Below are 16,430 nucleotides of genomic sequence, written 5' to 3'. Positions count from 1 at the left end.
CAACGCCGCAAGCCCTCAAGAGAACCGCGAAAGGAGCGATGAATATCAATGAAAGGCACCTGAAAAGCAAAGCGCAGCGCTCGCGCGACAACAGTGCCCACAAATTAGTACAATTGCTAACAAACAAGTCAAGGAACATTAAAAAATAACCATAGAGGCTAATGGAAGGAACTTATCTGCTGGCAAGCAGAAAAAGAAAGAGGAGTTGTCCCAGCAGTCCCCGGACCCTAAGGACATGCGTGGATGCTGATTGGTTGACCTCTTGGACTGCCCTTTCCCTACTGTTCATGGGAAAGAGAGTTTTTTTTATGTGAACGTTGAATCTGCTGGTGTTGGAAAATAAAGAAAGCAGAGCATAATCCTCGCCTCCGGTCCTGCCATAGAATATACTTTGGTACCGACCTGATCAACACTCTACACTCTACATCACCTTCGAATTTCGGGGACCTTTTAGAGGCCTGGTCCCCGAAATTCATAATATGGTGGGTGCAAATAGAAATTATAAAAATGATGACCACGCCGATGAGTAACTACCTGATAAGCATGCTCCCACCCCTACTCACAGACGATTTCCACCGGAAAATCGATAACATGGTTACCAAATTCCTCTGGCGCGGCAAGAAGGCAAGGATTAGTATTAAGAAACTGAGACTAGCGAAACCCCAGGGTGGGGTGAACCTAGCAGACTTCAAGGTTTTCCAACTAGCCTTCCTAGCCAAACAGGGAATGCAATGGGTGGCCCCGGCACCTGACTACACACCAGTATGGTTACAGGTAGAGAACGCCATTCCGAACGACCTGAGCCCACTAGCCCTACTAACGGCAAATTCATACCCATACACATCTAAACCTATCTTTAAAAATACAAAAATAGCACTCCTAAAACTCGACAAGAAAATGGAGGTCAGCATCAAAGGTCCAAGTCAGAATCATTGTGGGCGAATTGCAGGATCAAATATAAGGGGAAAAGTCTTAGCCTGCGAGACATGGATAGAAAAAGATATATGCTACCTGCACCAACTCGAGAAGGGTGAATCCCCCATCACATTCTCCGACTTGAAAGCTAACCACCAACTGAAAGACATAGACCTATACAGATTCCTAAAGATAAAAACAGCCTTGTCAAAGACAAACCTAACGAGCACCCAATCCTCGATCTTCCGATATGTAGCAAACATCAACAAACTAGGTCACCAAGTCTCGTAAATATTCAAGCTACTACGCCCGCAAACCATCAAACTTAATGCCAAAACAACTGAATACTGGGACAAACAGATCCACCCCGCTAAACGATCATGAGTGGAAAACTCTGTGGGCCTTGGCCACGCGAAATAAGATCACCCCAGTCTTAGCACAAACAAAATTCTGGCTACTCCACAAAACTTTCTGGACCCCAGCCGGTCTACACACACTAGGTCTCAGGGAGGACTCCCTCTGCTGGAACTGCAACATAGAGAAGGGGGACCTAGCGCACCTTATCTTCCAATGCCCAACACTCAAGGTATTCTGGGGAAGGGTATTTGATTTCATAAACAATGTATTTAAATGCAAACTAGCGAGGGAGTTCGCCTCCCTCACCACGTCGTTTATGCGAACTGATCTCTCCTCTGGGAGAGATACGGAACTAATGGACCTATTACTGACAGCTGCGGTTAAACTAGTGCTAACCAACTGGAAAGACACAAGCAAAACTAGCTACAAAGGATGGATCAACTGGGTCTCTCACCTCAGAGGAGCGGATCGCATAGTGCTGCAGTACTCGCCCTGGAAAACTTCCTCAAGGGGGATGTGGGAAGCTCTGGACAGGTGCCTAGGCCCCTACGAACCTCCATAATCAACTGGCCCTCACTTCCGTTGTACCGACCCACAGCCCAAAGGCTCAGCACAAGGCAGAACCTGGGTGGGCTTGAAAATGAACTCAATAACCTTGATTTGCGATAAAACGAAATGCAGTTGATATAACGGACGCTAATGTTAAGCCAAGAAAGTTTACCTCTCTATATGCCTGTCCTATCCCCCTTTTTCTTTCATCTCTAACTTTTCTGTCCTTTCCTCCTTACATCTCCTTCTCTTTCAAAATCTAACCAGCAAGAGAGTAACCACATATACAGCATTGTACGAGCGGTCTATGCCAGGTGTGGCTAACGCTGCAACAGTATTTGTGAATGTATACAATATATAAAAATAATTTTTAAAAAAGGATTGCTTACAAAAAAAAACGTGTCCACAGACCTAATAAGTGTTATACCCAAAATAAATTAAGATTTCCCTGTTTATTTCAAAACCTGAAACTTTCCAAAAGATATCAAGTTCCAACAATAAGGCCGGGAGAGATAGGTCAGTACGTCACCAGCAAATAAACTTCCCTTGTAGGCTTCACTCTCGGAGCTACCACCACTAGTCTTCATCTACCTGAATCTTAATTCCAGTGGTTCAATTGGCACAGCAAAGAGGAGGGGGGACAATGGACACCCTGCCGTGTTTGCAGCTAAAATGCTTCTGTAAGGGACTCCATTCATCAGAGCCCTTGCTTTTGGCACTATGTAATTGGCCTTATCCATTTGCACGTTTACCCCTAGTGCTACTTTCACCAGAACACTATGGGGCAGATTTACAAGCCCCATGCGCCACTTTTGCGCTACTTTTCCCATGTTAAAAGTGACGCAAAAGTGGCGCAAGGGGCTTGTAAATCTGCCCTTATGTTGATAGTTCCAGTTTGTCTGATCAGATGCCAGCTGCCTTTTTTCTTCATTTGTTGAAGCAAGTCCTCACATTTCCCTGTGTTTTCACATGCTCGGCAGTCACGCACAAACCCCAAATATGGTCCACTCTTGTGGTGAGGATTCTGGCAAACAATTTGGTATCCAAATTAACTAAGGCAGCAGACCTGTAAGAATCACAACTTTCCAGGTCATTGCCCAGCGTAGGACGAACCAAAATAGTGACCTCATCAATTGATCTGATCACTTCCCCACTAGTTTGTTCTTTTGAAGAAGAAGTTTTTTCTGGTCCTGTCGGCGGCGCAGACATTTGCAACCACGGAGAAAAAGAACTAAGGGCTAGATGTGCTAACATTAGGAATACTGATTTCCTAATTGCGATTCTCTCTAATTCGTAATTAGGAAATTAGTATTCCTAATGTATGACCCTCTTTTGAGTTTTATTAGCGATTCATAGTGGGTCGCAAATAGACCTACCTCATACATTAATGATGTAGGTCGCAATTTGTGACTAATTAGGAATTGCAGCCATCACAGGGATGGTGGCCCTGCTGAGGTCTATGATTGCTTTATGATAAAGCAATTATTTTTAAATGCAGAAAAAAATGAAACCTTGCACTTTCATCTTTTAATAGTAGGTAGTGGTCCGTGGGACTACTGCCTGATGTTAAAAATATTTTTATTTACATTATCAAAGGGGAAGGAGTCTTTTGGGGCTCCTTCCCCTTTGCGAATTGGTCACCACCAGTTTTAAACTGGTGGTAAAGTATTACTATTTGCAACCAGAATTTGGTTGCAAAACAGTAATAGATACCATACTGCAGCAGCGGTCCGTGCAGGTAACAGCGGTGGGGCCGGGTAAGGGGGTATTTCGAGGGATGATGCTAAGGGAAAATTAAATAAATAAATAATTTTCCCTCAGCATCGTTCCTCGAAATCCCCCCTTACCTGGCCCCACCGCTGTTACCTGCACAGACCACGGCTGCAATACTGATTTGGTATTTGGAAAGGACGCCCTAAACAAGGCCCTTCCAAATACCGAAATGCAAATGCAAAATACTATTTGAGAACAGGTTACCAACTCACATTTTGGATTTTGGACATTTGAAAAACACATGTTCCCATTCGTAAATGGGCCAATTCAAAATGCTTTGTACATCTGGCCCTATATGTACTGGGATCGCTATGACAGTAATTGTTCCTGATGCTCTTAATGGTGGCATTGTGCTGCTTTGGGGACACCTTTTTAGGTCTCGGCTAGCGAAGGATGCGCTTGCGCAGTCTCGCTCGCGAGAGATAATGACTTGGAGAAGAGGGGCTTGAACCCGCCCCTCTTCTCCCCTCTTCTCCATTGGCTTTCCTCTTGAATGCTGGCCAGCCATTGGAGAAGAGGTTCGTCACTCCGAACAGGCCCCGTCCTTTTCGGATTCGGGGGCGTGTTTTTTGCAACTTTTCTAATTATCTCCTCCAGCCAATGGCAAGAGGAGAGAAAAGCAAAACACGCCCCCGAATTCGAAACCGCCGCTCCCTTTCTCCGAGGCATTTCTGCTTTGCCTCGGAGAAAGACAGTTGTCTCTCTCTGACTCTGTCGTATTTCTTGTTTGCCTTTATATCGAGGTGGGCACATCGCTGCACTGAGTGCGGGGTGCCGCTGGTGCCCAGGGCTCGGCTCTGGAGGCCGATGTGCCCGTTTTACAGCTCCTCTTCCGTGTTTGTCAGCTGCCTGGGACGGAAACGCCGCGAATCATTTAACTTCACAGTGCCTCGTTTTCTCTCAACGACCAGTTTGAGAACATTGTGAAACCGATTGTTTTTGAACGAGTGCTATACAATAACGCCACAACTGCACAGTGCAATAAATAATAGGAGTGGTTTGTGAATAACATTACTATTAACCTTATATAGATCACACAGCAAAACTGATAACATTAAAGGCCGCCTGATGACATACAGCAATGCTTCTAAGCATGGCAAAGATTATTTTCAAATAACATCACTCAATTCACCAATAGAAGCTAACATACTCGATTTTAAGCAACGTACGTGGAAGAAATTCAATGTTTCTTTATTTAAAAAAAAAATGTATATTTTTATACGATGTTTGTGATGTGATTTACAAGCCTCATCTCGCGAGGACTCGGATCGACCTTTTGGCGCTTAGGGTCGAGCCAGACCCGTAGCCCGCTTCTCTGTAGTACATTCCAGGCTTAAATGCGCAAAGTCGCTAATATTAGTGCAGACAGAGTCACTTATGTGCTGGACTCAACTCTTAAAGGCGGGGGTTGGGGGGCAAGGACGGTCAGTTGCAGGACTAGACTATTTTAGCGAGACCTCCGAGCTCTTCCGTCTCTGCCAGCCCATATTCACTCCTCATTACTGTATTTGCTGAAGCATGGCGCCTCTTCTTGTGTTTGCGCTGACACGTTGGCCGGTTCTGCTTACTCAGAAGTCAGGAATTTGTTTTTCATAGAGTCAAGGTATGGGTTTTGTATTTTTTGACTAAGCACAAACATTGGCTGGTTCTACACAGTCACAAGTCGGATTTCGTTTTTCGCTGAGTTACGCTACAGCGCGAGTCTGCACAAACATCGGCCGGTTTGGCTCTGATTTTCGCGGAGTCACGAAACCTTCTGATTTCCCAGTGAGTAATGCTTCCCGTAACTACCCACCACCCCCCAACTGGATTCTTGCCGAGTCATGGTGGGCTAAATTGGAGAGGTGAATTTACCTTCACTATACATACCAATCTTTTAGAACAGGAAAGTGGAAGTTTAAAAAAAACATAATCGGAGAATGTACTTCCCCCATGAACTTCTATTGAAGCAGATGCGATTTTAGCAATTTGGGGCTCAAACAATCTCGAGTCTCCCGTCTGAATCAGGTCCAGTGGCATGTATGCAGTGCACCACAATGTACTGGCCCCCTAAAAAAGGTTTCTTATTCTTTCTCACTACATAACTCTCTCTACCTCACTACTCCACTCTATCTCACTACCTCACAACTTCTCTCTCTCAAAACATCACTACCTCACTCTCTAGCTCACAACCTCACAACTTCACTCTCTCTCACTCACTACCTCAATCACTCTCTATCTCACTACCTCACTCTTTCTATCTCACTAACTCACTTTCACTCTCTCTTTCACTACCTCTCTCTCTATCTCACTACATCACAACATCAGTCTATGCTTATATATCACTACCTCACAACATCCCTCTCCCTCACTACCTCACTCTTTCACTACCTCACTCTCTCACTACCTCACTCTCTATCTACCTCACTCTCTATCTACCTCACTCTCTATCTCACTACCTCACTCTCTATCTACCTCACTCTCTCTCACTACCTCACTCTCTATTTCAATACCTCACTCTCTCTCTCTATCTCACTACCTCACTCTCTCTCTGCTAATGCAATAGGTATCACATATGCAAAAAAAAGCTAATGCCAATAGAAATGACAATGCCATTTATTTAGGGATACAAAAATAATAAAAAAATAATGAGCAATACCAATAGCTCTACCTATAATATTGCCGAGACCATTGCATTGTAAATGCTTGTTTGCTAATGGTGTCATCGTGGATGATGCAGCCCCGAATGGTAGTATTGGGGATTCCGCAATTACTATTGATGCTGTTGGAGATAAGCTTGATGCTCATGGTATTGTTTATCGTGATGAGACTTCTTGAAAATATCAGTGGTGAATAGACCTGACATTTACCATATCAATTCTCTTCTTTTAGGTTTTTGGAAACATAAAACTGGACGAGAACAGCCACATCAACCGTCACAACAATTTCCGCACCTTCCTCAGCTCGCTTATGCTTCTTTTCAGGTTTAGTGCCCCTGTACTAATAAACGCACATATACACATTTATTGCTACAGTGCAAAAGTCAAATTTCGTACTATTCCTACATTACAGTGAAATTGACATAAGAAAAGCACTGTTTAGTGGCCCAAAAACTGCCTGTGACTGTGCACGGGGAAGCAACTGTGCTAAAAGGCACAAGGCTTCGTCAATGTGATTTTATCTCACTACATGAATTTAACCCCTTGCTTCCTGGTTTTGGTTATATGCCTTCTCTAAAAAATAAATACATATGAATACACGCCAGAGCATAAATCATATATTGCATGCTTGCTCTACTGTCTATGGTAATCTTTATATTTGTATCTCATGCTCACTCTTTGTGTAAGGCAATGTGTTTATCCGTCTAAATGTGGGTGTGGCGTGTGTTGTGCTTACCTGTTATGAATCCCTCCACAGAAGTGCCACAGGTGAGGCCTGGCAGGAGATCATGCTCTCATGTCTAGGTGACAAGGGCTGTGAGCCGGACACAACTGCACCGCCTGGGCCGGCTTCCCATGACCGCTGCGGAACAGATCTTGCCTATGTCTATTTTGTCTCCTTCATCTTCTTCTGCTCCTTTCTGGTGAGTTCTGTGATGCCGTCGCCACCTTCTGGAGTGATAAACTTTACTTGACCTCATTGGGAAGTGTAAGGAGTAGAGGAACTGTCCCATTCTGTGGTAGTGTCAAGACTAAGAACTGTTATAGTGTAAGACTGAAGGGATTTTTGTCATTGTTAACGCTGTGCAGAATAATTCCCAGTAGTCATAGACAGCGTCAAGAAGATGAACTTTCTCAGTAACATGATCAGTGTGTGCTTTTCTCAGGCTGGTGTGAGTAGTCGATTTGGGTTAATGCTCCTCACTAAAGCTTACTAGCATCTTTGAGAAGCATGCTTCCTCAAAGTCTCAAATGTCTTCGAAAAGGAATTCCTCATGACGTGATAAAGTCAGGAAAGAGGATTCCCACAGTCAGTACTGGTGGTCTGAGGGCTGTCATCAGTCTGTGTTAGTGATAGGGTGAGATTGCTCTTCTGTGCTAGTTCCTTTTGGGTATTGGCTTGGGGGCCCTTGATTTTGTTTTCCAGGCCTGGGTGCTGTGGGGCCAGCATCCACAGCTTTACATATCCTTTGCCCCTCTGTGCTTTAAATATAGTGTAGAGATTATTTAACTTAATTCTCCATACTGCTAATTCAGTAACCTTAGAGCAAGTGTGATGAGGTCCGAAATCCTTACCTTAAGGCACAGTTTCTCTACTTGAGCCTGAATCCTTTTCCTTTTGGTGATCCCTCTTGTTTGAAGTTAGACAGAATAAATGCCTAGTTTCAATCCTTTGAAAGATGATGATGTGGTTGCCTCATGAGTTGCTACTGAATGAAAAGAATTGCATTCCTGTATGTACTGCTCTACATCTAAGGTTCTGGCTTTGCTCCTTTCTCTTATAACAAGAAGTGGAAATGGCCGAGGCCCTCACTGGTGTTTATGGGTTCAGGTGGATTAGAATACTGGAGTGGGTATTGCACTGTCAACTCTGCCAAAGGTTCATAAAGACTGAACAACAAAGGAATAAATAATGAACCCTAGGGGACTGGCACAAAATTCCCTTTACTGGTACCAGTGGTGGTGAAGTTCTAGTCTGTTGGATGGTCAGAGAATGTAATAAATCGATAATTTGAGTGCCAAGTCTGTCAGTCCACTCCATTTCTGTTTCTTAAAAATGCAAATAGATTAAGGAGGATTAGGGCAAATGGGTGGCTTTCATCAGTTAAGGATAGGAGTTCTCCCCCTATGAACACTGTGGCGGTCTCAGGGCTAATCTGAAAGCGATTTTGGGCCTCAACATTACTTTTCAAATATCTTGTGCTCTTGGAATAGCAAGATTGGTAATTGAGTCATAAGTGGATATGTTTCTTAGATCTAAAGACATTTTGTATTGATCAGGTTTATTTATGTTCTCAATTGAAAAGACTACAAATCGATGTAGAATCTATCATCATCACCTTTATATATAGACCAAGAGTGTTAAAAATAGTTTTGGGAATACTTCCAGACGGGAGGCTGAGAGGCAAGATGGCGGCTGCGTGAGGTGCTGCGATTCACCACCCATCTATGGCTCCATGGAACTCCCGAGTAAATATCAGCTAAAGCTGCCTTAGATGGCCACTCGCTATACAACATATTGCTTGAAGTGACTGCTTGGAAGGACGCAGGTGAAAATGGCAGAACTTGCTCACCTGCTGATCCGGGCTGCTTTGGGGATTCTGCTCTGCGTGAGCAATGGTGGACGCCAGCTCCGACGTACCAACATGCCACCTAAACTCCCCAAATCTCCCCGGGACTGTGGGGATTTTGGTGCCATGGGTATTGGAGTGGGAGCTACGGGGTCCCAGCGCGGCCCCCCTGCAACTCGAAAGGCGCTGAGCGGGAAGAAAGCAGGAGACGCTACTCCCGCAGCGGCAACAAGTGTGGAGGTGGTCCCGGTGAAGCTGAAAGGCAGCGATCAGTGTCCTGGAGAGGAGGCGGGCCCTGGCCCTGGCAAGCGGTGAGTTATCCCAGGGGTGTTTACCAGCCATGGGAGAGTGCATGAGAAGGGCAAAGCTGTCAATGAGGTTAACGCTGAAGCTGCACTAGTGCCGGTTTCAGGCGGCGATGGCCTTTCACCCCTCGACACTGTAAGTATGAGTCTGGTGCCCTATACATCTTTATGTTTAGTTCAAGGCGAGCTCTCACAGGGTGATCCAGAGTGCTTTGATGCTAACACCATGGCAGGGAGACATGGGAATAAGGAGCAGGAGCAGGGTATTAATGAAAGTTTACCTGTTAATCATAGACTTTCTCAGGTACAGCACAAAATCGGGGGGACCCCTGAAGGAGGTGAAAAATGATTTACCCTCGATGAAAACTCTGAGCTATCTAATGTTAGTGGAAATGAGGTATCCGTGCTGGAAGATTCAGAGATGGACTCAGATATCTCATTATCTAACCCCAGCACGCAAAAGCGCCTTTCCTCTCAGACACGGCGGAATAGAAATAAAGGGAGAAAAGCGCAGGATAAAAGGCAAACTGATTCAGATCATAGTCAAACTGAACAATTAAAATGGGATTATTCTACTACGCAGTTTGGAATCGATGATGGCGGATGGGCACCAGATGACAATGCTCAAGGGGAAAATAATATTCTTTCTTTAACCAAGTCTTCAACTGAGGTATTTGCCTCGATGGACCTCATATACTCCACTCAAAAAACAGATTCAATCTGAAGCTCGACAGGAGCATAAGAGGGCTCACCATTCAACAAAGATGTTACAAGGGGCCATCCGGAAAATAAATAAAACTTGCACAGAACTTGCCGAAAGAACAACGGTGTTGGAAAAGCCAGTTGTGGCATTAGAGACCGGAGCTGAGAGCATTGCCCAACAAGTTACATCAAACGAATTAAAGATGACGGGTGTCATGTGGAAGCTTGAAGACTTTGAAAACCGCCAGAGGCGTAATAATGTAAGACTACTGGGTAAACCTGAAAAAGCGGAAGGAGAAGACATTAGAGGGCTTGTGCTGCGATTGCTGAATGGCGGCTTCCCCGAGCTTGCGCATTGGGATTGAAACGCAGAAGTCTGAAGTGTACACCATTTCCCACTCATGCTGAAAAAAAGGAAGGATCTGAACAACGTGAACGATAAACCTACAGATATATATATATATTTTTCGGCAAATTTGTTTTGCGACAAGCAATTTTTGATAAGGCGCGTCCTGAAGCAAGATGCTCGGCTGAGGGTCATTCCTTCTACGTCAGGCCTGACTTCTGCCATATTACGGTGGAAAGGAGGTGGAGGCTACGACAACTTATTACTCCCTTGCAGAAGATCGGTTGTGAGGTATAACTACTGAGCCCAGCTCATCTCAAAGTCATCCACCGGGGAAGTATAAGGGTTTTCTCTTCTGAGATGCAAGCACAGGACTTTTTATGTGAAATATCAGGAGTCTCAAATCAGAAAGATCCTGAGGACTGATGTACTCGGACATTAGTCACACTTATTTTTGTTGAAGCTTGATGAGTGGTGGTGGGAAGCAGTATCAAGCAGGAGGCATTACAAGAATCCTTGGACCTTTCTGGTCATAAGGTAGGGGGGAGAGGGGGGTTGGGAAGATATTGGTTGTCAGGCTGGATAAATGGGCCGAATTATATGTAATGGCATAGATAATATTTTGATGTTTATGTAATCTTCTGATTAAGACAAATAGGAATTTGACTATGACAAATGGCAAGGGGTTAGCTTAGAATGGCATCTGTTAACATTTGTGGATTAAATAGTCCTCAAAAAAAGCGCAGGGTTAATGAAGACTTTCAGTATTTGAAGGCTGACATAGTATGTTTGCAAGAGACACACATCGAAGTTGGGAGACATAAGGTGGCCGAATTAGCAGGTTATCAGTTAGTTTCCATTACAACCCAAGGCACACGCACAAAAGGGGTTACTTTTATGGCCCGCAGAAAAACCTTCAGTTTTCCACGCTCTAAAGCTGATCACCTTGGCTGATGGGTCATTACTCAATGCAATGTGGATAATTACTCTTTCACGCTGTGCTCGGTCTATGGTTCAGTGTTTGACGATCCACCCTTTTCATTTGGTTAAATATGGAAATTGTTGGGTGGCCGCTGCCTTTAAACATCTGTGCCAATTTTAATATAAATTTGAGTGCCAATACTAGTAAGCATGGGCCCAGTCTATATAGTGGCCGTAAACCTAAAGTCTTTAAATCTTTGGTTAATTTATGTATGACGCATGCACTCATTGATGTTTGGGCCTCGCAAGAACCCCAAGACTTTGGCTGTACCTTTTTACCTTTGTACCTTTTTTTCCACCCCACATCAGTCACACGCCAGGCTAGACTATTTTTTAGTGTCTCAAAGACTTTCGATAAACTGTCGGATTTCTAAATTTCCATGTGTCATGGCTGGTCACAATCCGCTAGTCCTTGAGATTTCAGTTCAATACTCAAAGTTGGAGGTACCACGTTGGACTTTTGATAAAGCACTCCTTTACGATGAGGATTATATTGCAAATATGAGAATATGGATTCACAGATTTATATCTGAGAATAGGGATAGTACACGGGTGGGTGTAGAATGGGATGCTCTGAAAGCTGGGATAAGAGGGGAACCTCAAGGTATGGCTGGTGGTCCCAGAAGCAGGGTAAACTGCACACGCAGGAACTCTATAGAAAATTGGTTGAGGCAGAGATGCAATTAGTAGATGTAATTAAGAGTGGGGGGACGTGGGGCAGGCACAAACACTGATGGCATTAGCTAAGTCTAAAATTTTAGAAGTCTCGGCAAGCAAAGCGGCAGGGAAATATGCAGCCTGGCGATCCAAAATGTATGAATGCAGTGAGAGAGTGGGACACTTGCTTGCGTTGCACACTAGACAACGGGTGACACAGGGGGAAATACTTTAAATTGATGATCCTCGAGATGGGTTAGTCTCAGAGTCTTCTGATATATGTGCTGCCTTTCAGCGATTCATATAAACAGCTGTATACTGAAGAAACCACTGGAAGTGATAAGGAAATTCAGGATTATCTTGCAGGGCTCCCAGGGGAAAAGCTAACTAGGGAAGAAAGAGAAGCGCTGGTGGTACCCTTTCCGGTGAAGAAGTTGCAGGTGCTATCAGCTCCTTGGTAAACGGGAAGGCGGTTGGTACTGACTCCATTCCGGGGGAATTTTATAAAAAATTGACTCCCTGCCTACTGGAATTAATGGTCGATGTCTTTTTAGAGGCCCAATCTGGTCAGGGGGCACCCGACTCATATGGCTGGGCTAATATTGTGGCCTTTCCTAAAAAAGGGAAGTCGGTTAAAGAGTTGGGGTCTTATCGACCTATCACATTAATTATTAGCAACGCACAGGTATATGCCAAGATACTGGCAAACCGGCTAGTGGCTGTGATTAAGAAACTGGTTTCACCAACCCAACATGGGTTTCGTCCCAGCCGGAGCACTATTGATCATGTCCAAAGGGTGATTGCTTTCTTGGATGCTGCATGGATTACCGGAGATCCTATCGGGCTTATCCTGCTAGATGCGGAGAAAGCCTTTGATAGGGTCTCTTGGCCATTCCTGTGGGCAACACTTGAGAGTAGAGGGTTTGGCGAAGGCTTCATCAAGGCCATCTCAATAATGTATAGCAAGCCGGTGGCCATAGTAGCAATAATGGGGGAATTGTCAGGCCCTGTTTCAATTAGTAGGGGGACTCGTCAGCAGTGTCCATGCTCCCCCCTATTATTTGCTTTGTACATTGACCCTTTAGTTAGTAAAATTATAGATAATAATCAGATCTTGGCAATGCATAGTAATGGGCGTATGCCGATGACTTAGCAATTGTGACCCCTAACCCACTCTGTGCATTAGCTGAAATTGAAAAATTAAGCGTGGATTTTCTGACATATTTCGGGCTATCGACTCAACTCCAACAAAACCCTTGTTGTTGTTGGCAAGGGACTTCAGATTAATGACCCTAGGGTCGTACGGAAGGCAACATACCTTGGGGTCGAAATAATGGCGGATGTGTCAAAAATTGTGGAAACTAAACTAGACCTATTACTTCCTAAATTTAAAGCAGATTTTAATCGAATAGACAATCTCAAGTTTACGTTAGTAGGGAGATGCAATGTTATAAAGATGTTGTTTTTGCCCCCAAATTTATATTTTTATTAGGGCAATTCCTTTTACTATCAACAATGGTTGGTTTAAAACTATGAACTAGATGCTTACTAAATTTCTCTGAGCTAATTGTCGCACTCGGAGGTTGCTGACATTTTTAACGCTACCTAGATATAGATGAGCTGGGCGGTTCCCAACCTTCAGCTATACCATTGGGCTGCAATATTATTTAAAATGAGTAGTCTAATTAGGGCTGAATCTGGTCAGCTACAGGTGGCGACCCCTGCCTCAACTTAGGAATTATTACTGGGGGCAAAGGCTAGTTGCTGTCTCTTGCAACACACAGATTTTAATTATTACAAAAGGGTGAAGTTTAAGACGCTGACTTGTGCTTTTAAAATCTGGACATCAGTTAGAAAAAGGCTCGGTTTGGGTCACATTAATGCTTATACCCCATTGTATAGCAGTGAGTCACTCCCTAGTATTTTCAATGACGGGCATATGAGCAACTGGTATAACAAAGGTGTCAGGATGCTTGGTGATGTCATGGATGAGACAGGAGGGATTGCGTTCGACATGATTAAGGAGACTTTTGGGTCGATAACAGACAATTTTTTAAATATCTCCAGATAAGAGATTTCTACTGAGGAAAATAGGTGGCAGCAGTGGTTTTGCCCGGGTGACAGTGGTTGAGATTTTGTTTAAAGGGTCAGGTACACTTGGAGGGATTTATAAAAAATTGAATGAGACGATGCCCGATGATTTATCTAAACACTGTGACCGCTGGCATGAGCGATTACTGGTTGGAGTGGGCGAAGCAGAAGATTCAATTTATATGGCACAAACCTCATGTATTGCTGCCAACCTCCAGCTGCAATGTTTTAAAACCTGGTTTAATCTTTATATAACACCGAAGAAGATTACAAAATGGGGAGGAGTTGCGGGATCAACATGCCCACGGTGTGGCTGTCCAGCAGCAAACATCGTACATATGTTCGCTTCCTGCCCCAACCTGGTTACAATTAAAAGGGATGTTGGCATTATTTTGGAATCTCATTTGGGGCAGAGAATAAATCTGACACCACAGCTAATTGTACTTGGAGTGAGTAGTCCTCAGCTCCTGGTTCGGATTCAGACCTTTCACTTTATTGCTATGACTGTATTCAGGCTCTGTTTAGCCACTCATTAGCTTGATCCAGTTCCACCTACAGGCCAACAGTGGTTAGGGAGATTGTTGGCAGTATACAGGCTAGAGACTGCAGTATATGCCAGAAAGAGGCAGAGAGCGAGAGAAAAGGGGATGGAAATGCGGGCCCCTTTGATTAGATGGTCTGAAAATAGCCAAGATGGAGGTAATGGGTGAGAAATACTAGAGCTCGTGCTGTATTTTATTTGGCTTTACTGCTGAGCTGAATAATTGTAATGATCTTGTTTGTCTTTAATTTATAGACATTGTTTTTCTTTTTTTCTTTCTTGTGCCAGTGGAAGAACCAATTATTTTTCTTTTCTTTCTCCCTTTATTTCCGTCTGTCTTCTTGCTAGGTGTAAAGGACCAGCCGGGGTGGGTGAGGGATAATGTTTTCTGGGGTGGGAGAAGGAGGGTAATTTTTCAGGTGATGGCTTTAGTCATTCGTATTTCCATGTTATGTTGCATGTGTAGTTAAAAAATTCCAATAAAGAACTATTAAAAAAAAGAAAAAAAAAAAAGGAATGCTTCCAGACATGTTGGGATATGTTGATTGGGTGGTCTGTATAAAAGAAGGAACTTCCATATGCAGGGGTGCAATTCTTGGCTGGAGGGTAATGGGTAACTGTGTCTGTTTGTGTGTGTGTGTGTGCATATATGCTTGTGAGTGTGAACATCTTGCAGGTAAAATTGTTATCTATACATCATTTTTTTGTTGCTCTTTTGTTTTTCCATCTCTTTTTCTCAATGGCACTCACTACTCTTTCATTCACTTCTTTTTATGTCAAAATCTTCTTTTCACTCCCCCTCTATCTCTTTTGCAATATCTCTTCATCCAACCCCTCCATTTTCATGATTCCCTTTTTTTGCACTTGTTTACCTCTTATATGTTCTTTATCCCATCTCTCCTCTTGTAATCACTTCATTTGTATCTCTCTATCTTTATATTTATGGCTTCTACATTCCCTCTTTTTCTCTCCTCCTGTTCCTCTGTTTCTTTGTTTCAATCTCCACTTTACTTTTGCATCCCCATTCTCTTTTTTCTTTTTTCTCGTATTTCCTCTTGTTCTCACATTCCGTTTTTTACTCTCAATGATTTCCCTGCCCCTTGCTCTTTCATATTACTTTTTATGTTTAACTTCTCTGCTTTCACTTTTTTTATGTAATCCATTTTATTTCTTTCCCATCCTCTCGACTATGTCACCTTCTATTTGACTTTTTACGTTCTTCTTTTTCACTCACATTCCTGCCCGCTTTTTCGCATTCTTTCCCTCTTGCATATCACCTGTGTTATCCACATGCTCTTTCTTTGCTACTCTCCGCCATCTGGTGCTTCCTCTTTTTACTTCTCTTTCCTCTGAATTTCTCTTTCTTTCTCTCTTTCTCTCACAATGTATCCATTTTTCATCCCAGATGCTGAACCTCTTTGTTGCTGTCATTATGGATAACTTTGAGTATCTGACGCGGGATTCCTCCATTTTGGGACCTCATCACTTGGACGAGTTTGTTCGAATTTGGGCCGAATATGACCGAGCTGCATGGTAAGTGTGATCCCCACCACCAGTCCCAATATTATGTACAGTACCAGCACCCTGTCCTGAATTTTGAGGGGACCACACCTTGGATGATGAGGGATGGGAAAATGGGGAGGGCCCATCTTCATTTACCTGGTGTGTTTAAAACATGCCAAACATTTGGGCATGCGCTCTACATCTTGGGCATGCAACACATCAATAGGTATTGTACACACACTCCATTGATCCTGTGTGTATATATATATATGGTGAGTCCTTCAACAGCGATTTCTCTCCAGAAGATCAGGTGCACCAAGTGTCCACCTCTCAAAATCACCAATCACGACACATCACATTGTATAAAAAAATACATATTTATTTGTTCAGTCCAGCATCGTACATGACTGGAAACCAACCCGTTTCGGATATATATATATATATATATATATGTGTGTGTATATATATATATATATGTATATATAACCCTTCAGCAAGGGC

At 43.5% G+C, this 16,430-nt stretch overlaps 1 protein-coding gene across 1 annotated transcript in view; it reads left to right on the top strand.

Annotated features, from left to right (window-relative positions):
- The window catches only part of CACNA1E (calcium voltage-gated channel subunit alpha1 E), a 1,399,715-nt gene that overhangs the window by 1,199,486 nt on the left and 183,799 nt on the right, over positions 1 to 16,430 (top strand). Inside the window, exons 35-37 of the mRNA XM_085601759.1 lie at positions 6,466 to 6,557; positions 6,991 to 7,156; positions 15,832 to 15,959. Of these exons, the coding sequence (XP_085457885.1) occupies positions 6,466 to 6,557; positions 6,991 to 7,156; positions 15,832 to 15,959 (386 nt within the window). The remainder of the gene's footprint in view (positions 1 to 6,465; positions 6,558 to 6,990; positions 7,157 to 15,831; positions 15,960 to 16,430) is intronic.

Source organism: Triturus cristatus, chromosome 4_2 (genome assembly GCF_964204655.1).
Source record: "Triturus cristatus chromosome 4_2, aTriCri1.1, whole genome shotgun sequence".
Classification (NCBI taxonomy): Eukaryota; Metazoa; Chordata; class Amphibia; order Caudata; family Salamandridae; genus Triturus; species Triturus cristatus.
The sequence above is the reverse complement of the archived record's forward strand: the minus strand, read 5'-3'. Positions and strand labels throughout refer to the sequence as shown.